Genomic DNA, 24,351 nt, shown 5'->3' on the forward strand with positions numbered 1-24,351 from the left:
AATTGTTTAAATCGGAAACTTTACTGCGATGATCATTCTTCACTTTCATCTACAACTGCAGTTCAAATATGAATTATTTCATATATACTTCACATCAAGCACGCATTTATCAAATAAAAGCACCTCATAAGGATTAACTAGACTTGCCTTAGAGGGAAAATTCAGTGATACGCTATCTCACATACCTATTGTATACAAGATAAGCAGACGTGGTATTTGAGACTCTAAATGCCTGAACAAAGCAGGAATGAGACGCACTTAATGAGAGCATGGACAGAACATACGGGAAAATAGTTTGCCATAGCCATGGTGTACGGACGAAAGAATTTGACGTATTATGAAATTCAACGTCATTCATATACTTGTTACGGTAGCCCACAACTGTCACGGCAAAAGAAATAACCTAACGGCAATAGTAAAAGACTCGCGCAAAAGAAATAACCTCAAGGCAAAAAGAATAGCCTCACGGCAAAAATAATAACCTCACGGCAAAACAAAACAAAAACACTCGACTCAAAATGGCTGGTGCATCTCTACAACTCGCCCCAGTCCCCACGCTATCTTTTGTGCCGTGAGGGCCGTAAGGGTATTTCTTTTGCCGTGAGGCTATTCTTTTCGCCGTGAGACTTTTACTTTTGCCGCAAGTCTTTTTTTTTTGCCGCCGGTTATTCTCTTTGCGTGATGTTATTTCTTTTGCCGCGAGTCTCAGTCTTTTACTTTTGCGCTGAGGTTATTTCTTTTGCCGTGACAGTTGTTGGCCACCGTAACTTGTGATTACAATGCGATTTAATTTACTAGAATGAAGGCTGATTTTTTCATTACCCCGAATTTGACCGTAAATTCCCAATGAAAGATATGGCGCCTCTCGTCACCTCCAAGGAAGATTTTAACTCTCGTAGGTTTATTGCATGAGACCTCTACACCAGGGAGACTGTAAACCATCTAGTAAGAACAACAAAATCAAATGAAACGAAATAAATGTGTAGATTAATTGATTTTACTGTGGCTGAGAAAGGAATGCGAACAAGCCATCACATAATCTTGAGCTATGCCCAGTAAGTATTGTGCACAGACACTAGGCTATGGGCGTACTCTATATCTACTGCTGACTTGTTACGGTACCTGTATCTCACTTCTTGAAATGTCTGCACTCCTTTCCGGTTTTTGGCAGGATAATTCTTCTTCGCTTTGAGCTTCCTGAATTTCCTTGTTGTATCCCATCCATGATTTCAGTTCGTTTTCGCCGTGAGCAAAGGTGCAATATGTCCCGTACCTGCACACTCGACGAGACTTCCACCTAAGTTGTATGTGCACAAAGATTGTTTAATATTCTTAAATCCAATTACGGAAGAACACTTCCGTTGATAATAAAGTAAAGCTAAATTGAGTTAAAACAGCAAAATATCCTTCAAAAAATTGGGTGTTACCATTTACACAATTGGAAATTTCCATTGCACACCCCGGTTGTAGGAGGCCTTGGCTTATTTGACCTTATGTCACGAATGATCAACGATCCCCGGACGCGTTCTTGGGGTTTAGGAATGTCCTGGAAATCACTCTCCTGAGGTGAACCTTCAGGATCAGCAATCCCTCCAAACGGGGCACGGCCTATAGGGGAAATATGACTTAGTTTATGCGTAATAATAATAATAAACAATAATGTGTGATTAACTGATAGCTAATGTACTTGGGCTAAAAATTCATGTGTTCTTTAGGTCGCCAAAAAGAATGTACCTCGTTAGTGTATATAAGCTTAAAGTGAGAAGCATTAGGTGGTTTTTCAAGTTTCAATATAAATCACACACGAGGAAAAGCTAAAAACATTTTGTTACCTTTCATATTATTCACTGGAAATGTTTGTATCATAACTGCATTCTAGGTGTCAACTTCAGGACAGGATTACAACCTACCTGATTGTCTCATTGAAGTCCAGAACATTAACTCTTCCTTGCCATGGGCAAATGTACAAGGACTTTTTTGGCATTTGACGCCATTACTAAAGTGCCAGCAGAGCTCGAAAGGAACATTAGGGTTCACGTCTTTTGGGTAGGATCTCATCACCTGCCACTCTTTTGTGTCACTTCTCCAAATTCCGTACATAAGCTTCGAACGCTTTGTGCAGTTTGAACAAGGTTTTGGATGTCGGAAAGGTTGTCCCTTTCTGTTATCCTGTAGGAAATGCACACAAAGAGTGGAAACTCCTGATGGAGGAGCCCAACTAAGATTTAATCCTGTTTGTGGTGAAACACTTGTATCAAGAGGTGGTTCCGACTTGGTACTCAAAACGCCTTTTTTTGTTTTGTTTGCTAAATCCAAGGTGCGGTGAATCTGGAGTGGAGAAATCTGCTCAAGACACTCCCATTGCGATTTGGATGTGTTTCCAAAGTCCACTGTCCTCGTTTCTGGGGATGAATTCGGAGAAGGGTGACTGGAACGGACAGGCATTCTTGCTTCTGTGAGTCCAGTGCGTGTACCATTTGGACGGAAAAAGGACTCTTGATCTGCCAAAAATAAGTTCTGTCTCGGGTACCCTGCACCGCTGAGAAAAGAGTCTAGTCCTCCAGATTCCTGAAGTTTGACACGGTTAGCCGATGTTGCATTCGAGTTAGACCCTTTCAAATTACCTGTATCTTCTACAAAGGAAGGTCCTGGCAGTAATGGCCAGTCAGGACTAGAAGAGCTTTTGGCCACCGACTTTAGTCTCTGTTTCTTTGAAGTCACCGGAGTCCATCCATGTCCTGCTTCGGTTGATTTATGTGCTGTTTGGTTTATATTAGATACACCCCGTTCGGAGTCAGATGATTCATCAGGTAGGGGCCGCCAGCCTTCCATTGCATGTGAAACATTCAAATTAGCAGGTTCTCGGCACTGAGGCTTTAATTCTATCAGGCCACTAGCCTTGCCGTTCTTTTTGCAGCCCATGTCCTTGTGCTCTGTTAACAGTAGATGAAAAATGTCAAATTAATGTTTTAAACTTATATTAATTTTATACATTCGCTGTTAACCTGATGCTTTATTTGTAATTATACTGTATCATGGATTTGAAATATACGCACAAATTAGCTATCAGAGAACAAGCAAAATTTTGAATATCTAGACACCGACTCGTGTCCCACGTTTTCGTTTCTGTAAAATTACTTTCATAATAAAGAAAAAATCCTAACTTTACACGCGCAAATGGACAGTTCAAGTGGCCAGTGCTAGTGCTATGCTTTTTTCAACTGTTATCCCATAGAATATGTTATCAGGAAAGAAAGGAAAAGAACTAATTTTACTTTACAGACAAAGAACTATTTGACGTTATCATAATTGAAATTTAATATATACTACATTTACTGCTACAATTGCTTATAACTGATATAGAAGAGCTTAGCGACCCCCATGTTTTATAAGTGAATTCAAGATTCATTTCCTTTGTTTTAATTTTGCGGAGCGCTAATTACTGTTTACGCCTTCTGTCTGCCAATTCATCAAGAAAATTTGTAAGACAATTTTTTAAGTGGAGCTAAAAAACACAAATTCGCTAAAAGCGAGGAAACTACCCTTGTAACCCCAATTTTTTTGGCCTTCAGAAGATTCCTCTGGACAAATTTCATGACAAATGTCAAAGTTAAGGAAATTTTTACCGAAGGATATGGAAGAAAATTGAAATAAAAGCAAAATAAACACTGTAAACAACCTATCTTTAGAGAGTTTTAATTCCAGGTAAGACCCGGTTAATTTAACAGTGATGGATCAAAAGAGTAGTTTTGACTTCTAGAAGTTCATTTCGATAGACTTGAGAGAGGTGCGATTAAGAGTAGTGCGATTAAGAGTAGTGCGATTAAGAGTAGTGCGAAAATTCCCGTGGATAGTAGATACTAGCGCGCGCCAAATGAACAGCGAATAACCATATGGAGCCACCTTAAGATTCACGAAAATGGCCATAACTTGTATACCAATGATTGGAAATTCTTTTGATATCATTTTTATGGCATCAACCGAAAAAGAGTTGCAGCATTCATTCATCAAAGAACAAGTGCTGTTGAAAATTGTTCTGAGTTATTTTAAATGTATTTGTATGTTTTTGCTTTAACCTTTAAGGAAGAGCTCTAGTATTTAACAATTATATTTTTCTAATGCGAATTTGATCATTTTCGTACCGGTAGTATAAAATGACCATAACTTGTATACCAATGATTGGAAATTCTTTTGATATCATTTTTATGGCATCAACCGAAAAAGAGTTGCAGCATTCATTCATCAAAGAACAAGTGCTGTTGAAAATTGTTCTGAGTTATTTTAAATGTATTTGTATGTTTTTGCTTTAACCTTTAAGGAAGAGCTCTAGTATTTAACAATTATATTTTTCTAATGCGAATTTGATCATTTTCGTACCGGTAGTATAAAATGACCATAACTTGTATACCAATGATTGGAAATTCTTTTGATATCATTTTTATGGCATCAACCGAAAAAGAGTTGCAGCATTCATTCATCAAAGAACAAGTGCTGTTGAAAATTGTTCTGAGTTATTTTAAATGTATTTGTATGTTTTTGCTTTAACCTTTAAGGAAGAGCTCTAGTATTTAACAATTATATTTTTCTAATGCGAATTTGATCATTTTCGTACCGGTAGTATAAAATGACCATAACTTGTATACCAATGATTGGAAATTCTTTTGATATCATTTTTATGGCATCAACCGAAAAAGAGTTGCAGCATTCATTCATCAAAGAACAAGTGCTGTTGAAAATTGTTCTGAGTTATTTTAAATGTATTTGTATGTTTTTGCTTTAACCTTTAAGGAAGAGCTCTAGTATTTAACAATTATATTTTTCTAATGCGAATTTGATCATTTTCGTACCGGTAGTATAAAATGACCATAACTTGTATACCAATGATTGGAAATTCTTTTGATATCATTTTTATGGCATCAACCGAAAAAGAGTTGCAGCATTCATTCATCAAAGAACAAGTGCTGTTGAAAATTGTTCTGAGTTATTTTAAATTTATTTGTATGTTTTTGTTTCAACCTTTAAGGAAGAGCTCTAGTATTTAACAATTATATTTTTCTAATGCGAATTTGATCAGTTTCGTACCGGTAGTATAAATGTCAATATCGTAGCATCAATCGAAGAGAAGGAAGGTTGACCCAAGAAATTACTTTAAACCCACTAGCAAGTTTCCACGTTATTCCAGAATTTTCACGTCTTCATTTGTATCGTACATGTCAATATCGTAGCATCAACCGAAAAATGATCTTAAGTCTTAAGATATCAAAGCAGAAGTGGTGAAAAAGTACTGAAAATTGTTTTGAGCCACCTTTAACTAACGAATTAAAAGCACGTTTTAGAAACACTTAGTGAAGCTAACAATGTGAGCCCATGTGGCAACTAGTTCCCCTAAAAGAGGGCAGCTAATGAAAACAAGCTAACACCAACAGTATGGCCAGTGTGTACCCTTAGGCACTTTTAAATAAATAAATAAATAAATAAATAAATAAATAAATATACATTTATATAGCGCCATTTTCCACTAATTGTCCATGGCGCTTTACAATACTTTAAAATTAAAATCCTAATTCTTTAAAAACCTAAAATCCTAAATCCTAAAAGTTAAAATCCTAAGAATTAAATACGCTATAATGACTATAATGGGCTATAATAATAATGACCTGTTATTACGGCTTTGGTTTATGTTTGGACCCCTTTTGGTCCCAGTCAGTGGAACCGAAAGTTTTCAACTAGTTAAGTCACCGTCAGGGTATCTTATCAAGAGATCAATATGTTTCTTACTCTTTTTCCCACTGTCTCTGTCCTGAGTTTTCCCAGATACCTCGATCGGTTTTCTCTGTTTCGGTCTTGCACCAGGTCCAGCTACGGCTGAGAAACGGACAGCGGGTTAGTGCTAACCCCTTTTTTTAGCTTAGAAGACAAAAAAAAAAAAAAAAAAAGCCCAAAAACAAAACAAAACAAAACAAAAAGAGGGCAGCTAATGATATTAAAGAAGCTATCACCATTGCAACAGTATGGCCAGTGATGTACACTTAGGAGCTTTTATTAAATAATGACCTGTTATTACATTTACGTCGGTTATACATGGCGGCTTTGGCTTATGTTTTGACCGTTTTGGTCCCAGTCAGTGGAACCGAAAGTTTTCAACTAATTAAGTCACCTTTAGGGTATCCTATCAAGAGATCAATATGTTTCTTACTATTTTTCCCACTGTGTCTGTCCTGAGTTTTCCCAGATATCTCAATCGGTTTTCTCTGTTTCGGTCTTGCACCAGGTCCAGCTACAGCTGTGAAACGGACAGCGGGTTAGTGCTAACCCTTAGGGCATCCATTTAGAAGACAAGAAACGAAACAAAACAAAAAACAACAAAAAGAACGGTGACGATGACGACGACAGCGGCAACGACAACAATCAGTTTCCCACGTTTTTGCACCGAGCTATGGAGAAACTCCAGGGCGACGGTTTTAAGACGAGAGGTCTATACCGCCTTTTATGCGTTCACGTAATAAAAAATCATTCTCGGGCACTGAATTTCGAATTAATGAACACATTGCAAGAGAAAAGCAAAGCAACCATTCCTACGATTTCGTTGGAAGAGGTATCCCAACGAAGATGCCCATTTACTGAAATAGTCTTTTTGAGAAAAATAAAATGTAGGCATGGTAAATGGAAGAAACCAGCTGCGACTTATAGACCTTATAGATGTAACGTTCAGTTTTGGCAACAATTTCTTACTTTGGTTGAAGTGTTTTGTTTTTGCCGATAGAAAACAGGAAAGCAGTTAAATTAATACATGTATATCGAAATCTTAAGATACCTTGAACTTTGATTTGTTTATCCATAGTCTCTCTTCTGGAATTCGACGCATCGAAGGCTTGTGCACAACAGGAAATTAAAAATGTTAAAAAAGTAACAATAACAACAAAATTGTAACATAAACGTTCCAATATCATACTACAAGCTAAATTATTTAATATCCTTTTTCCTATATATTTAGATTACTCGAAGGATAGTATATGGTTTTGAACAACCAGAGCGCCTTACTTCCAAATTTACACTTTGCAGAAGTTCTGGGAACACAAACGATTTCTGTGTTCATTTAAGATGAGAAAGTATTCCCTGAAGGCCTGAGCGTGCGGAAGATTCACCCCTTTCTCCCCTGCCCCTCCCCCCAAAAAACGATCCTTTCTTGTACACATTTTAAGGAAAGTCGGCCTAATACTTTCGGGGGATGAAAGGCGGAGAGCTGTAGCGATGCGTTACGTTACCTGCTTTCACGTCAAACGAGGGCATCGGACGGGATTTTGCTCCTTCCAGTTCTGATTTTTCCTGCATTGAGAAATTATCAGAATGGTAAATATGCCCTAGTATTGTATTGTTTTCAAAAGCCTAGCTTTAGAAAATTGAACTATTCATTTCACTGTTTTACATCTTACAGTATATTCAGTCATTTTTATTTCACTCCATTTACAAATGCGGATCATAATGGGGAGGTAGATAAGGGGTAACGTACCCAAGGCATTATCGAGATTATACCGCGAAAACTGATTGAGCGTCGGTAAAGTTACACGTGCTTGCTGTTCAAATAGGCAGAGCTCTAAATCGAACTTTACGGCTTTTAAATGAAACACTGCATGCATTGATGTCGAACTTGAAACACGTGAGAGCAACAGAGGGTATCAATCTAAACACCTATGTACGGAAATGATTTACCACCGATCAGTACCTTCTCTCGCTTTTGGTCCTGTTTTTCCCGATCTTTATCTATTTTGTCTCGGATTTCCTTCCCGATTTCCTCTGCCTCCTATAAAACAAATGAATATGGACGGCACAGAGTTGGCCTTACCTCGCAATCTTAAATTAAAGGCTACACAAGATTGCTTTCAAAATTGCAATAACAAATAAACTTGAAACGTGGACAAGTACAGGTGACATCGAAGAGGAAAGACAAAAGATAGAAGAAATTTACTTTCATCCGCCGATATTCCTCACGCTGTCTTTGCTTCTTGTTCAGAACCTTTGGTGGAAAATAGAAAAAAAAAAATCGTTCTTAGTTTTGATCGGTCACAATCCCCGATTCCCACGAAAATTTCCAAGCAAATGGGAAACCTCCGTAAAGACAATACTTCTACAGTGGCCGACTAGACAACGTGAAATAACGTTGATACAAATAGTGTTTAATTAACTGAAAACTGAACTCTCAATTAGGAAAGTTGGCTTTTTCTTTCCTTTTTTTTAACAACAAAAGATATAAAACACTTACCGGTTTCTTTTCGGGGACAATTTGCTTTTCAGGCACTCGAGAGTTGGATGGCTGTAAAAATCGAAAGTAGGATTAGGCAGTCGACGTGAAAGTTGACCACTTTTGGTTTCCATTCATATCAGTTGTAATAAGAAAAGTTTCAAATAACATGCAAATCCTTTTTAAGATCTAAGTCATTCATTCAATAAGTTTCTTAGGCCGGTCTGTGTACAGTCAATTAGTCTCCTGGTCGGTCGGCAAGTCGGGTGTTCAACTAATAACAAGAAAATTTGCAAACGGAAACAACATCAGCCAGCATTCCGTCAGCAGTTCTTCCCGTGGTGAATTCTCTTGCAAAATCGTCCTCTTGGGATATTAGGATTAGGTCTTTGCAGGATCTTTGAGGATCATTAATGAAAGAATCCTGAGAAAACATAAACAAGTACCTACCCTGTTTGAATTTTTCTTTTTCGTGCCTTCCTTCCGTTCCAAGATGATTGTGTCAATGCTTTCGAGGAGAATTTTGCCATCTTCATCTTTAGGGAAGCGTTTTAAAACTACCGAAGTGAAAGAATGATTTGTTTCTATAAAGTTGTTGTATAATTGACTGTTGTGACTAGTGTCCTTATGAAACCACTGGTCGATCCAAGAGCAACTGTGGCTTTTTTTGACTATTGAAAACATTTAACCCCTTCCTTACCAAGGTGGTATATATAAATATATGTTCTGAAGAAAAAGGTATTTAAGATCAACGATAGCTGAACTAAAGGGAACAAACTGTTTGTCGTGGTTATGAGGAAAAATCATTTACCGGCAATAAAAATCCCTCTGTTTGTAACTGCCTAACTTACAATTTAATGTGAAAACAAAACATTTAGCAGCTTGCTTGTGAGATTACACGTCCACACAAGTTTGCAAACCCATACTCGGATAGCTGAGACAACTGTACTTAAGCGACATCTGAGGACAAATCTCAGTCCACAACACTCGTCGATTAATAACTTATAAAATAATGAAGACGAGACCGTGATAATATTCAGCCTCAAACCCATTGCCTTAATCGTATTGATTTGAGAGTACAAACACTATGAACATTTTGAAAACAAAACAGAGATTGCCTAAAATCTAATATAGCTGACATTCTGTGGGTTTATTGGACCTGTTACAGTAGGAAAACATTACCTGTCGTACAAAGGTCCCTTGCGTTTTCGTACTCACCCTAGTAAATGGAGCAAAATGGTCACGTTCAGCTTAACTCAATAACTGTCATTGCGAGTCAGAGTCCGAAACATTTCATGAAAAGCTATCATGGAGCTTACCAGATTAAGATAGCATTTGGCTTGGTATATGTAAGCTTCGCGGATGAAGTTAAATTCACACACAAGGCGAATAACTTCAGTGAAATATTCAGCGGCTTCCTTAAAACAGTTGTTTGTAAAAAATTGAATTCCAGTACCCATAAGATCGTCTCCAAGCTCATAAGCAAGTGTTGAGTCCTGCAAAGTACATTAAAAAACAAAAACAAAACAAAAATTTAGATAGTTGCCATACAGGTACAGAAAGTTTATAAAGAGTACGGACTGGGAGTTATTTCTTGGTTTGTGCTCAACATATTTCTCTGTTCCTAAGGCCCACAGGCAGTGTCACGAATATCTTTAATCAAACAAGCTATAATGGTCAGACTTTGGGACTTGCTTTTATTATTATTATTATTATTATTATTATTATTATTATTATTATTATTATTATTTAACAATTATGAGCTATTCTCATATTCCTGAAAAAAAATATTGAAATCCAGATGACAAATCCAACATGGTAGGCCTATGGAAATGTGACGTCATTTGGGCGTGATATGACGTCATAATTGACAAGTGATTATCACTAACATTAACAAGCTTTGATAGGCCATATTCGTATTCTCGGTATTGGACTGGAACTAGCTTGCAACTGAGGCTAATGCGGGGGGCTTTTACAATGTAAATGGCATTTGTCGCTTTTTAATGATATTCCCGCGCACAAGCCTCTATTGCAAGCTAGTTTTAGTCTAATACCGAGAATACGAATATGGCCTATTCACTGCATGAAAAATGAGTAGCGTTCAATAGACTATAGCGAGCCCCAAATCTACATTTACACTTATAATATGGAGGAAGCAGTCCAAAAAACAAACCTCTCGGAAAATTCTTTCCAAATTCTCCCTTAATCTCTTAACACATGATTTTGCTTTCTAAAATAAGAAAAAAATGCTTAGTACCGAGCATCGTTAACGTTGATGTTAACGAAACGCTTCACTCACGTACGTCAATCTGTAGTTGAAGTAACGATATAAGTATAGATGTTGCATAGACTCCAAAGATTCTTCTAAGCTTTCATTTGCTACGAATTGAATAACAGAAGATGGCTGACCTTTCTAAGTAAGACAGTTAAAAGACCGTTTGAAGAAACAACTCAAGAACTTTCTCTTATAAAAACGTATCGTATAATACCATTCCCATATATGCGATAGTAAATAATCAAATCTCAGTCGCCTAGTAAAACTAGTCTTATGCATCACTAAGAAAGGGTAAAGAACAGTATATAACATCATAATAACTCTTATGAGTCTCTTAGTTTACCCCAAACTAAGAGTGTTATCTCCCTTATCCACTTAGAATATCAACTAGCTGTAAAAGAGTAAGTGGACCCCTCAAGGCAAGCGGCATAGAGGAAGGCCAAAGGCCACCTGGCTGAAAACTGTGACCGCAGACCTCAAGAGCTTGGCTTGGTCTGGGCGGAGGCTGAAAAGATCGTCAGGGACCGCGAAAAGTGGAGAACTAAAGTCTTGAAGGCCTTATGTCTCAGTCGCGAAGATGAGAATGAGCGAGTGAGTAAGTGAGTGAGAACAGCAAACGTACTTGACCATGCAGAGAGGACGCTATTTTGAGTAAAAAAACCAAGAACAATTCCGATCAAGTGATAAGTAACAATCTTAGTCACCTTCATGGGTTGCGTCACTTCTTGTCGCGTAAGTAATGCAGCTTCTACATAGACATCATTCAATTTATTTACCTTCAAATCTAAAGTCTTAAGGAGTACCGCCAGTTGAAAAGCACCTTGAATTTCACCAGTTACTTCAAGAGTACATGTCTTGAGCATTATCGCTTCAAAAATTCCCTCTTGGAAGCCTATCGCTGTACTGATATTCAAAGCTGTAGACATTACAGCAAAGAAGAGAACAAGAACAAAACAACAACGATTATCAATTTTGACTGATAACAATTACAATAACGTCAAACAGAATTAATGTATGTTATTTAGACCAAGAAACATTGTTTAGAATAGTATTGATAAAGATTTGTTACATACAATACATAGCAGCTAGTGGCAAAATAATTCGAGGAAGCTGTATATTGTTTTTCTTTGTTTCATTAAAATTGAAAATGAAACTCATTACAGTTTTGTTGGCGAACAAAACTTACTAATTAAGTTATTTTCATTTATAACAGCAGATTTTTGCCACCAGTGAAAATTAGAAAAAGCGAGAAAATACAGTCAAGAATTGCCAAACACACACATTGGTTAGTACATGTACAAATTTCAATACACTATATCTTGAAACCTAACGTTTAAGTATTGGATCGGCATTTGGCGCACATTTATAGATTAAATTAGATTGATAAGATAATGTAAAAAAGAGCCTTTTTAAAAATTTCCTAGTCTTTCTTAACATATAAATTGAATAGAATGCAGAGCATTAATAGTTAAACACTGAATACACCGACCTTTCGTACAGTCTCGTACGGATTGGTCAAGATAACCCTGTGTGAATGAGGCAAACAAAAGAAGTTCACAATCTTTTATGCATTATTTAGAAAAATACTGGGCTGCAACAACCTTTTCTTTTACTGAATCATGGATAAGAACGAGGGAACATGGTATTCTTTATGTAAGCATAAAGAATATATAAAAGAAGTTACCATATACCACTTTGTACCCTTAACGGTTCACATAATAATAGTATGTGTTGCATCTTTGTGTTTTGAGTCAAGCAAGACTTCACAGATTTCACTTCCTTTAATTTTGACTGATGAAAACGTTTTTGCAGGGAAACTCATCGTGCATACACTTTGTAATGACGCTAGGGATGATAGACTAGATCTTGTTTTTTAGGGAACCCTTTAAATCGCAATAGGGATCATTGCTACAATCCAGTTTCTTCTTACAACATAGTTCATACATTACCGAGTGATGACATTAATAAGTAAAATTAAAAAGAACAGTCCTAAGAGAATACGCGCGCTGATTGGTTAAAAATCGTATTTCTATAACTCGATAGAAACACAGAACTAGCACGAGCTCTTGACGTAATGATGGCGCGAACAAAGAGAATTTACATTTTGATAATCAAACTTAACAAGTTGTCTTCCTTTTTTTCGTCACGGTGCTTTCTAAAAGAAATAGAAAACATGTTTTCCGTGTTTCTATCAAGTTATAGAAACACAGTGTAGTATAAGTATCACTTTATAAGTAGTATAGGTTAAGTAGTGTGTTGTAATTTGTTGTGCATGAAACAAATAGATTAAATTATAATAATAATAATAAAAATAAATATATAAAGCTATCCATTTTGCGTTAAAAAAAAGGGTTATAGAAACACTCGTGAAAGTTTGGGAGAACTCGAAAAAGCTGTGGAAACACTCGCCTGCCGCTCGTGTTCTCATAGCATTTCTCATTCTACCAAGTTCCACTCATGTTTCTATAACTTGATAGAAACACGGTACATGTTTTCTATTTCTTACACGAAAAATGAAAACGAAATATCCTTGAAGAACTATTTCCCCTAAGCAACCAGGAACGAAAATAGACTTAATAAAGGCATTAACCTTATTATTTTGTTTACTTAAGATCTATGGCTAACTGATATACCACCACAAATGTAAAGGGTCAGAGTCTTACCGGGAGAAAAAAGAAACACTGTGCTCTCCTAAGTAAAGCTTTAACTCTCAATTCAGCATGAAGAGGCGACGTAGAGATGTGCTCCAATATGTTCAGAGCTATGCTGAAATATTGTATGGCACCACCAAGGTTTCCATCATGAAATTCTGATTCTCCTTGTAGAAAAAAAGGCAAACCTGGATTCTATGAAAACCAAGAGAAAATAAAATCAGTGAAGGGTAATGGCCATACATATTTTACAAGTTTTTGGCATGATTGCGAGTAGATTGTAGGTTTACATCAATTGGAGAGGACATCTTCTCCTTACTCGGCAGTGTTTGTTAGAGACTTATTGGCTAACTGGTGCAAAGACTTACCACTACAACAATTTGGCCCACTTCATCCTGACTTCGAGACCTAAAGTAGTAAATATACATGAAGAAAAACAAAATAAAAAAAAACCTAGCCATAATGCAACCAAGCACACAAACAAACTTAACGTATGGTGCTTGCTTCTTGAATAGAATATTAAGGGCACTAAAATTGTGTTCCAGGATTTAAAACCAAAGATGCATCTGGTGAATTCAGCCCTTGAAGTGTGTAGATGCTTTGAACATGAAATTAATTAGATATATATCTGGCAGATTTAAGTTTCGTTAACGTTTTCGTCAAGCATTTGTATTTAATTTGTTATAGTTTGCATTTGTTGTCATTTCTATGGTGTTAAAAAAATACATCTAGTTACGGCATTAAAGGTGACGTTACAAAAAAACGTTTCATACACAGCCACATAGAGTGCTATCTATCATTATGGTTTAACTTGTTTATGCAGCCTGGTCTGCTGAGCAACCCATTACCAACTCGCCATCAATTATCCATTGCCATCAAATATAAGAAGCTAAAACGATTTCAGAACTTAATGATACCTAGCATCGGTGGGAAGTGTCTTAGCAACAAAACAAATTGATCATGAAACAATTACAAGCTTACCTTGCTCTTCTCGGTGAGACGACCTTATGCCGCCGCTTACCGTGAGGCATGGTGCTGAACCACGCAAATTACCAAGAAACTCTATGGTGAGACATCGCACGAATAGAAAAGTTTGTTAAAGTCAAAACGTGGGATAAGCTTGCCCTTAGTTTAATATTCGAGCCAAAGGCTCATGCAGTAAACACTTGACTATATATACGAGAGAAATACAAAGGAACTGACTGAAGTAAATATAATTTAAATATGACTTATACTATACTTATTGCATGACTAAAACGTTGGTATTCTCAACGCTCAAATTAAATTCATGGTAAGGTTTCAATTTTGAGATAAAAATAAAGAAATAAGACATAAATAAATTTCTTGGAGCTTTGATTAATTTCTGTCAAGTTCGTATATGTACAAGTCATTTAACTATTTCAGTTGGAACAGTCATAAATTGTGGTAACACATGGCGAATTAGGAAATTAATGCAGCTTTTCATTTGACAAAATAATCGATGCCTCAGATGCAAAGACCTTTGGATTTAGAGGAATTGTTGGCTAGTCCTGCCGTGAACCATGTCATTACGTTAAATACAGACTACAAGCCGCTCCTCTTCCTCTTTTTATTTGTCCGTCGAATAATTGTAAAGATGACTTGATTGAAAGAGTGGGAATAGCACTTTTGGACTAGCTAGTCTACGACTTATAGCCACCCTCTCAGTCAACCATTAAATGTCATTTTCATTACGTCGTACCCTAGAACTATCATCGTGACTCGATCTCAAAGTTTGCCAAAAGTTTGATGACGATCCTCTTAAGACATTTCAGTAATAATAAGACCATATGGGCGAAATGTTAACCAGGATAGTGATACAGTCGTTAGCTGTCATCCTAATGTACCATACGTTTCCTCTTACAATCATTCAAGCAAATATTTTATTGGAAATAAACAAATTGCGGTCTCAAATTTTGTTAAAAAAGATGGATGTTTCTCATGTTCTGCTATGGAGTTTTTTAAACACGCATGATTGTCATTGGACGAGTGAGTGTGTTCTATGACTCTATAATAATTCATTTTGATTTCCTTCTTCGACACAGCGATCGTGCGGGGATCAAGATTTCTTTCAAACCTGCAGACAGTTTATTTCAAATAAAAACCTCATAATATTATCTCATTGGATCGGTACTCATTCAAAATGTAGCAAATATAATATCTCTAAGACATGAACCAATATTGCATTTCGTTGATCACTGGAAGTTTTCCCTCCAGAAATGTTAAGCCGTTCAGTTATACGCTAACCTTTTTTTTTTAATCACCATATTGAACTTTTGTTATTATAATATGGACGAATATCGATATCAGATTCATTAATAGCAATCTCATGAAACTGATTGCTGGCTTAGCCAGCTGCTGTCGTCTAAATCAAAACAGCGATTATTTAAAGAAAACGATTAATGCTTGAACAAGTGAACGTACTATTGTGTCGAGCGTTTGTCTCGTTAAAAGACGCCTACATAATTAGGACATATCGATGCACATGTCGATGCCTGTTCCTCATCTGGAAGTACTCCGCTCGGACTTGTAGGTCTTGATATACTGCACATTGGTAAAATTATCGTGAAGGTTTTTTCATTTTTTGTCAAAGACGTTAATGGCTATTCCCACACGAGAATCTTCTGGCATCATCACCTTACACTAACTTTAAATTACAATTTAAAGGCATCATTTCCTCATAGACGTCACTGTATCTCTCGTATTCGAAATTCGTCTCAAGTCATCGTTTGTTCGTACTTTCTAAAGGACATACATGTAGTTAGAAACGATCGATTGCATCGGTTAATCAAGATTTTGCTGGCGACTATATTTATTATGACGACATAAAAATATCTTTGTATTGACCGATCCTCAACCAAAATTCAATTAACAAAACTTCAATCATCTTTGCGCTGCCAAACTCACCTGAAATCCACAAGAAATTTCACTGATCTTTGCAAAAATAATGTTGGGTATATTTTTTAGTTCTCCGTATTCAGATCGTTTGCCGGAAAATACGAAATATTTTCCCTTTAAATGAAATTGAAAGTGTTATTTTCTCGGAAAACTGGCACTGATTGGCATGAATTTTGTTTTGCTGTACCGCTGACTAGGAAACGCACCTGCTCGTGAACACGTTATTGAGTTTGACCTAAAGTGAAGGACTGGAACTAACCGAAGCAGCAAAACGGAATACGGAAAAAAGAAAAATTTCGGGAAGAAATAAAAGAAAAAACTCTTTATGCCCTAGAGAAAATCGTAGCATATTGTATTAAATAATTTATGCACAACCGTCAGGTTTCTCGGAATTAGGCGAATAAAAATTACAAACATTTTAACATTTCTCGGAAAAGCCATGGGATACCCAGAATCACAACACGAATATCAATCATTATTATGACTGGGACGAGCCCAGTCAGACCACATAACAAAAGAAACAAACAAGCTTTTCTTCTGCTGATAATTAGGTCATATATTTATATTTTTTCATTTTTATTAGTATCTACAATACGTGTCACGGAATCACCCGTTAGGATCGTCATTTCCTGCTTGCTGGTTCCACGAAAATGTCCTAAATATTGTACCTTACACTTTCAGTAAACGTCAGATTTCTCGGAATTCACATAACAATGTTAAAACGAAAGCTTTCAGCATTTCCTGGAAGAGCCACAGGATACTCAGAATAATAAACATGCTACGTCATAATAGGACTAGAAATATCAGGAACTTGAACCTGACCTTTATCCGTACATTAGCCATCATCATCTGGACTCGTGAAAGGGAAAAACAAAACGTACCCTTTCCTACCGCTGCAAATTAGGAGTTTCTCATCCACCGGATTATCAGTTCCAGTTTTATCAGTTTCAAAAGTGACAAGCATCCCCGACCTTTTCATATGGGAGTCTGCACCTCCCCCCCACCCCCCCCCCCCCTCCAACCCTCCAGGGAAATTATCGTCCGTCAGCTTTCTGAAAATCGGCTGGATAAAATCCGAGGTCCTGTCCACACGTCCACGTTTACGCCCGTAGAGCGACATTTCCTCGCCTTTCGCCCACCCGTAAAATACATAAAGGCATAAGTTAAGGCGAGGGTTTCACGGTTCGGCGCATGTCTCTAAATCAAAATATTTTTGTTCGCTTCTTATCAATGTTATCGCTTTAAAACCCTACTCAAATGTAGTTCAGTAACCACATGCTATAGTTAGTCGTGGCAAAATGACGGATAACCAAAATTCCCAGACGATTTCAATGGATTCTACCGACGCTGTCGACCGTTGAATTCAGTTTTGACCCATACGATATATTCTACGGTTGATGATTTTACGGTTATTTGCATTCGAAATTAGGAAAATTGCTTACGATTGGTTCATAAACAATGGAAAGCTGAGCCTGTGCCAAAAAGCGTGCTCGGGCGAATAAATAATACAGACGTGAAACCCTCCCTTCAAAGCGAGCTCTCCAAATTGAATCAATTCGTGGACGGAGAACCATCCTGGTTTACTTATTCCCGTGTGGACGGGATAAACAGATACACATGTTAACGATGCTGTCACGTGCAGTAATTTACGTATGCTTTACGCAGAAGCTCTAGTTTAATAGATATTTCGTTTGTACGTATCCGTTTATCGTTTCCGTGTGGGCATGCGTTTACGCAGAGTAAACCATATGGAAACGATCGCCGGACTCTTGCGAACAGAAATTATTCATATTCGCCTACAGACGTTACGTACAAATACGTGGACAGCCTAAGGGCAACATTTCTAGGAAATGCCAGAGTTATCACAAAGGGATACTACCGTAGCTATGGCAATCTTACCACGAATTCTTTGACGTGGTGATTTTATAAGTTATCCGCTGTACGTAAGTCACAAGATCGCTACCAATGAACCTCACTGTAGCTTCACATTTAGAAGAATTGAATTTTAACATCATCGTCAATATCCCTAATGCCTTGCAATAGCTTCATAAATGGTACTGTTTGAACAAACGGGTGGTAAATGAGGGTGGTAAAGGGTATTTTCGTGATTCGTGAATGGCCTAATTTTTCCCCGTGAAATGTGGAATGGCTGGTTTTTTTTTGTTTTATATTTCTCGTGAATCGTGATTTCATTAGATGCCGTGAACCGTGATTTTCCAAAATAATTCTCCGTGAAATGAGAAAGAAGTATTCAATTCGTCGCGAACAGTGATTTTGCATTGGTTGTGTCTTCCATTGCTTTCGACCGTAATTGCGTGACCGTGACAGCACAATCATCGCTCTTCGTGCACTTGCTCGGATTTCATTCTTTTTGGTGCGCGCAGAACTAGAAGCGGACGGATGAAAAAGACATCTAACAAGGCTGCACTTTGGGCGTAACTTTTCAAATATCAAAAGTTACATAAGTTCGGGTCAAAAAATGCCATTTTTTCGTGAAACGTGAAGTGCCGATTTTATTTCCCGTGAATTGTGAAAGGACCAATGTATTTTCCGTAAAACGTGATCTTGACCTCTCCTCCCCCCTTTACCACCCTCGTAAATAATATTTTTCGATGACTTAATTGAAACGCAAATATTAATTATGATTAGTAGTAATCACCTTGAAAGAGTGAAAATTCCAACTGGTCCACTTCCATATTCTTCCCCACGAATGTAGACGAACTGGCCGTAATTCCAACCGCCAAACATTGTATCACAACCTTCTCTCACGGGGGCTTTCGGGAAAACTTCTCCAGAAGATTGCGAGACGTAACATTATTAGTCAGTTTTATTTGCGAATTTATTAAAAACTGTAGTGTTTCCTCAGAATAATTAATAAGTAGTTATTATTATACCGTGCTATTAGGTTGTTTTCGAATCTTATGAATGGATGGAACGAATTGACAAACCAACACTTGAATAAAAAGAGATTTTATTTCCCAAGTTCCCACGTTTTCAGATTTTTAAAATTTAAGACTGTTAATATCTCCTAAAGTATACATTTGGGGCACACATCACTTCACGGTTACGTAAGGTCACGTAAGTTATCTAGATATCAATGTAATTATAACTTACAAATATACATATTGATGTTGGATGCGTGCACATCCTAAATTTATAAATTAACCCTGAAAAGTCTAGTTATGATGTTTACTCTCATAAGTGTCTATAAAATGGTTGTTTTCGGGCTAAGCCTATAGGATTAAAAGCATAAAATTAAAACTTTAAAAATATTTGCGTGTAAGTTAATTGTATCTAGATAACATTAATATTTACAAATATACATATTGATGTTAGTTGCCAATTCAGTACAGGCTAAGATTTATATCTCTTTTAATAGCCTTTGGAAAGCCTTGTTATATTATCTACACTGATAAGTGTCTATAAAAGGTTTTTTCTCGTGTGAGGGGTTTTTTCTTCAGGTTAAAACTATAGGATTAAAAACATAAACTTTAACCATTTGCATGTTCTCGCTTCACACTTGTTTTTTCCTTGAGGGGTGGCGAATGGTAAATGCGAGACTTTGCGAGACAGGCGTTTTTACTTTGCGAGCCCGAGACATTTTGACCTTTTAGATTGCGAGACCGAGACTTCAAAGTGTTTTGAGTGCAAGCGCGAGACGTTCAGGCTCTAGCCTGCAGAACGGGCGGATTAGCGGGCACTCACCGGGGCGCTTATATGCACCCGGCCTTTTTCCGCCCTACTCTCACGCTTCGCGCGCGCACTCGTGTATCGCGCTAGAATCCGCTAATCCGCCTGTTCTGCAGACTATTCAGACTCTTAAAATTCGAGCCCCAGATTTAGTTGAGAGCTAGAATGAGCTTGTACAGCCTCAAGCCAGCTTCTTGGAACTGACTGGAACTGGAAATACGATTATAACACACTACGTTATGATATCCTAGAGAAAAATAACTGTTTTTCTGGCGCCAAAACGGACGTTGCGGTAGGTTTTGTACCTTTTTATGGAATTAAGACAATAAGGAGAAGTTAGGATTAACTTTTTCCCGGAAAATTTTTAAGTTGCTTCATTGAAATTCCATATCAAGTAAAGAGAAGACGTCATTTATAAAAACAGATAAAGGAACAAATTGGGACTTCCAGACCCTTAACCTTGCGAAAAATCGAGACTGCGAGACGCACATAACCGCTAAAAGACGAGACTGCGAAACCCGTGAAATTCGACTAAAATTTTACGAGACCCAGAGCTTTTGAAGGACCATTCGCCACCCCTCTTGAGTGAACAGTAACATTTATAACCGTGCACTCAATAGGTCCCTTTCGACATATTAGAAGTCAGATAGTAAGGCCTATTGGACATAAACAAAGAAATGAATAAACATGTCATTCAATTCCCTTTGTCTGTGTCCTTCAGGCCTCACTACCAAGCTGAATTTTAATATATCGAAAACACTCTATTAGAATCGTGTCCTAATCCCAGCAAGTCATGCGAGCTAGCTGTAAAGGACTGAGTAGGACGTTGATCGAGTTAGCAGCGTGGGCTTCTAAGAAATGATTTAATCCTCGCTCAGGTTTGTTCCCTGGCCACGCCAAAAGCAACTGCTCTGCAGGTTACATACAGAGCCAATTTCAATAATATCAAAGTGTGCTGTCTAATTATTAACAATTAGATTGTGAACTCGAGATTGCTATTAGGTCGTGTAATAGGTAGTTAAATCCAAGGCCAGTCTGCACCTTCTACAAAACAAGCTTTCTTTTTGTAATGATCGATAAGGTAACTCCACATTTCACAAACCTTAAGCAAATTCTTGTTACCTGTAATAGAGAAAACAACAAAAAAATTATAATCATTATGGGATTCACAAGAAAGACGGGGTTTTTCACTTAGTGTAGAGAATAAGCTGGAGTGTAGAGAATACATTATAAGGATATCGCCGATCTATATTACAAACAAACACTTACAGGTTCGAACTTATCTTACCGATGATAACAAGTCCTCGTTTCGCTCTGGTCAGAGCAACATTGATTTGATGCTCATCGGTTACAAATCCCAGGTTCTCTCCTAGCCATCCACCGTCAGGCTCGTGGTTTATCTGGGAGTCTGGTAACGACCGGACCAAGGATATGATCACAAAATCGAATTCACTGCCTACGGGGAAAATGATTCAAATGGTCACCAGTTTCCAGTGAAAATATGTGCAAGGAATTTCGAGTCTGACTCCATAACCAGAAGGGCATCGCCGAGTTGTTGTCGCTGTTTTCTTTTCTTTTCTTTTTTTTTTTTTAATAGCAATTAAACAATGCATAACTACTACAAGATACTGAGGCTACACAGAGAGTGGGAGCTACGCACCTACATACAAGGCTAAAAATACACAAAACATTATCACCGAAAGAAAGGAAAAATAAGCTAAACGCTAGCAAATTAAAGCAAACTAGAAGATCTGTTAGATCTTGTAACCGCGCTTTTAAAATTTAACTGTTTTCTTAGCACTACAGTCGCAACGCAGTGTACATTCCAAAGCAATCCTTGATGATTCATTGATTACTGTAGACACCACATTGCTTGATCAACACAAACTGCATTATTGCACCATCAGTCGTAACCGGTGTGAAATCTCCGATGACGTAATAGTCTTAATCTGGAACTTTCTTCGGGATACGTATGGGCATGAAGATACGAACACTATTAACAACAGCTTTCTTTCTCAAAAGTCACGATTAAATTAAATTGTTTTTTCCCTTGAGTTAAGGGCCAGCAAAGAAGTCACACAAGTCACATAATTCAAGAATTGCGTTATCCACGGCTATCTTCAGTACGGTGGTTATTTCCCTACCAATGACGTAATCCTTGCACGTTCTGACAAGTTCTTTGCTTGGCTTGCAAATATTTAATTTTCCTTCCGATCTATGAACTCACTGCGATGAAACAGCCAAAGAATTAACTTCATTTGCCTAAAACCACAAGAAATACTCGCAAAATTACAAATAAATTAATGAACGTCGCTTCTGGCGAAATAAACTTGCAAAGTAAACACGATCTTATTTGTCACGTAGCGAAAGTGAAAGCTGCAACGTCAACTTATTCCATGGCTGACGTAATACCTTTTTTTTAGCGTATTTATTATTCCCTTTAAATCCAACGCTTTGATAAAACGAAAAGAAAATATATTTTATTCACAAAAAAGAAAACAATATCCGTAAAATTGTCCGTGTATTTATGTTTTAACAGCTTCTGCCGCAAAAACATCACACGTTGCGTGACTCAAAATTTGGCCGAGCGGAGGTCTGCGTCTGGTCACCGACAAAAAAAAAAACAAGAAGATCTGTTAGATCTTATAACCGCGCTTTTAAAATTTAACTGTTTTCTTAGCACTACAGTCGCAACGCAGTGTACATTCCAAAGCAATCCTTGATGATTCATTGATTACTGTAGACACCACATTACTTGATCAACACAAACTGTATTATTGCACCATCAGTCGTAACCGGTGTGAAATCTCCGATGAGGTAATAGTCTTAATCTGGAACTTTCTTCGGGATACGTATGGGCATGAAGATACGAACACTATTAACAACAGCTTTCTTTCTTAAAAATCACGATTAAATTAAATTGTTTTTTCCCTTGAGTAAAGGGCTAGCAAAGAAGTCACACAAGTCACATAATTCAAGAATTGCGTTATCCACGGCTATCTTTAGTACGGTGGTTATTTCCCTACCGATGACGTAATCCTTGCACGTTCTGACAAGTTCGTTGCTTGGCTTGCAAATATTTAATTTTTCTTCCGATCTATGAACTTGCTGCGATGAAACAGCCAAAGAATTTACTTCATTTGCCTAAAACCACAAGAAATACTCGCAAAATTACAAATAAATTAATGAACGTCGCTTCTGGCGAAATAAACTTGCAAAGTAAACACGATCTTATTTGTCACGTAGCGAAAGTGAAAGCTGCAACGTCGACGCATTCCATGGCTGACGTAATACCTTTTTTTAGCGTATTTATTATTCCCTTTAAATCCAACGCTTTGATAAAACGAAAAGAAAAAATATTTTTTCCACAAAAAAGAAAACAATATCCGTAAAATTGTCCGTGTATTTATGTTTTAACAGCTTCTGCCGCAAAAACATCACACGTTGCGCGACTCAAAATTTGGCCGAGCGGAGGTCTGCGTCTGGTCACCGACAAAAACACACAAGAAGATCTGTTAGATCTTATAACCGCGCTTTTAAAATTTAACTGTTTTCTTAGTACTACAGTCGCAACGCAGTGCATATTCCAAAGCAATCTCTGATGATTCATTGATTACTGTAGACATCACAGCACTTGATCAACACAAACTCTATTATCGCACCATCAGTCGTAGCCGTTGTGACATCTCCGATGACGTAATAGTCTTAATCTGGAACTTTCTTCGGGATATGTACGTGCATGAAGATACGAACACTATTACAAACCGCTTTCTTTCTTTAAAGTCACGATTAAATTTAATTGTTTTTTTCCCTTGAGTTAAGGGTTAGCAAAGAAGTCACACAAGTCACATAATTCAAGAATTGCGTTATCCACGGCTATCTTTAGTACGGTGGTTATTTCCCTATCAATGACGTAATCTTTGCACGTTCTGACAAGTTCTTTGCTTGGCTTGCAAATATTTAATTTTCCTTCCGATCTGTGAACTCGCTGCGATGACACAGCCAAAGGATTTACTTCATTTGCCTAAAACCGCAAGAAATACTGGGAAAATTACAAATAAATTAATGACCGTCGCTTCTGCCGATATAAACTTGCAAAGTAAACACGATCTTATTTGTCACGTAGCGAAAGTGAAAGCTGCAACGTCAGCGCATTCCATGGCTGACGTAATACCTTTTTTCAGCGTATTTATTATTCCCTTTAAATCCAACGCTTTGATAAAAAAAAAAAAAGAAAATATATTTTACCCACAAAAAAGAAAACAATATCCGTAAAACTGTCCGTGTATTTATGTTTTAACAGCTTCTGGCGGAAAAACATCACACGTTGCGTGACTCAAAGTTTGGCCGAGCGGAGGTCTGCGTCTGGTCACCGACAAAAAAAAAAAAAATAATAAACCACGGGTAAACCTAGAACCGCGCTCGGCCCATGGCCGCGCGGTTAAAAAAAATAATAAACCCCGGGTAAACCTAGAACTGCGCTCGGCCCATGGCCGCGCGGTTAATAAAGCTAAGACGAGGATAAAGGTGCAACTCAATAGCTCACATACTTCTACAAGTTGTTTGTGCTTTTGTATTAG

General features: G+C 37.4%; 2 protein-coding genes across 4 annotated transcripts in view; both read right to left on the minus strand.

Moving 5' to 3' along the window:
• Window positions 1-16,373, minus strand: part of LOC110061911 (3'-5' exoribonuclease HELZ2-like) — a 42,840-nt gene extending 26,467 nt beyond the window's left edge. The window contains exons 1-21 of the mRNA XM_089290213.1: window positions 16,091-16,373; window positions 14,147-14,227; window positions 13,534-13,573; window positions 13,178-13,360; window positions 12,004-12,040; window positions 11,291-11,430; window positions 10,413-10,469; window positions 9,559-9,735; window positions 9,422-9,458; window positions 8,690-8,796; window positions 8,261-8,311; window positions 7,967-8,014; window positions 7,724-7,801; window positions 7,266-7,326; window positions 6,815-6,871; window positions 6,197-6,283; window positions 5,779-5,865; window positions 1,911-2,933; window positions 1,428-1,608; window positions 1,123-1,297; window positions 823-942 (exon numbers count right to left, since the gene is read on the minus strand). Coding sequence (XP_089146339.1) covers window positions 823-942; window positions 1,123-1,297; window positions 1,428-1,608; window positions 1,911-2,933; window positions 5,779-5,865; window positions 6,197-6,283; window positions 6,815-6,871; window positions 7,266-7,326; window positions 7,724-7,801; window positions 7,967-8,014; window positions 8,261-8,311; window positions 8,690-8,796; window positions 9,422-9,458; window positions 9,559-9,735; window positions 10,413-10,469; window positions 11,291-11,430; window positions 12,004-12,040; window positions 13,178-13,360; window positions 13,534-13,573; window positions 14,147-14,196 — 2,796 coding nt within the window. The 5' untranslated portion in view covers window positions 14,197-14,227; window positions 16,091-16,373. The remainder of the gene's footprint in view (window positions 1-822; window positions 943-1,122; window positions 1,298-1,427; window positions 1,609-1,910; window positions 2,934-5,778; window positions 5,866-6,196; window positions 6,284-6,814; window positions 6,872-7,265; window positions 7,327-7,723; window positions 7,802-7,966; window positions 8,015-8,260; window positions 8,312-8,689; window positions 8,797-9,421; window positions 9,459-9,558; window positions 9,736-10,412; window positions 10,470-11,290; window positions 11,431-12,003; window positions 12,041-13,177; window positions 13,361-13,533; window positions 13,574-14,146; window positions 14,228-16,090) is intronic.
• A 2,662-nt stretch (window positions 16,374-19,035) lies between these two features.
• The window catches only part of LOC110043369 (3'-5' exoribonuclease HELZ2-like), a 46,632-nt gene continuing 41,316 nt past the window's right edge, over window positions 19,036-24,351 (minus strand). For all 3 annotated transcript variants that reach the window (XM_089290216.1, XM_089290214.1, XM_089290215.1), the window contains 2 exons: window positions 21,060-21,227; window positions 19,036-20,893 (listed from right to left, as the gene is read on the minus strand). In XM_089290216.1, coding sequence (XP_089146342.1) covers window positions 20,790-20,893; window positions 21,060-21,227 — 272 coding nt within the window. In that variant the 3' untranslated portion in view covers window positions 19,036-20,789. The remainder of the gene's footprint in view (window positions 20,894-21,059; window positions 21,228-24,351) is intronic.

This window comes from Orbicella faveolata, unplaced genomic scaffold (genome assembly GCF_042242905.1).
Source record: "Orbicella faveolata isolate gen_17 unplaced genomic scaffold, um_ofav_v1 contig_2, whole genome shotgun sequence".
NCBI lineage: Eukaryota > Metazoa > Cnidaria > Anthozoa > Scleractinia > Merulinidae > Orbicella > Orbicella faveolata.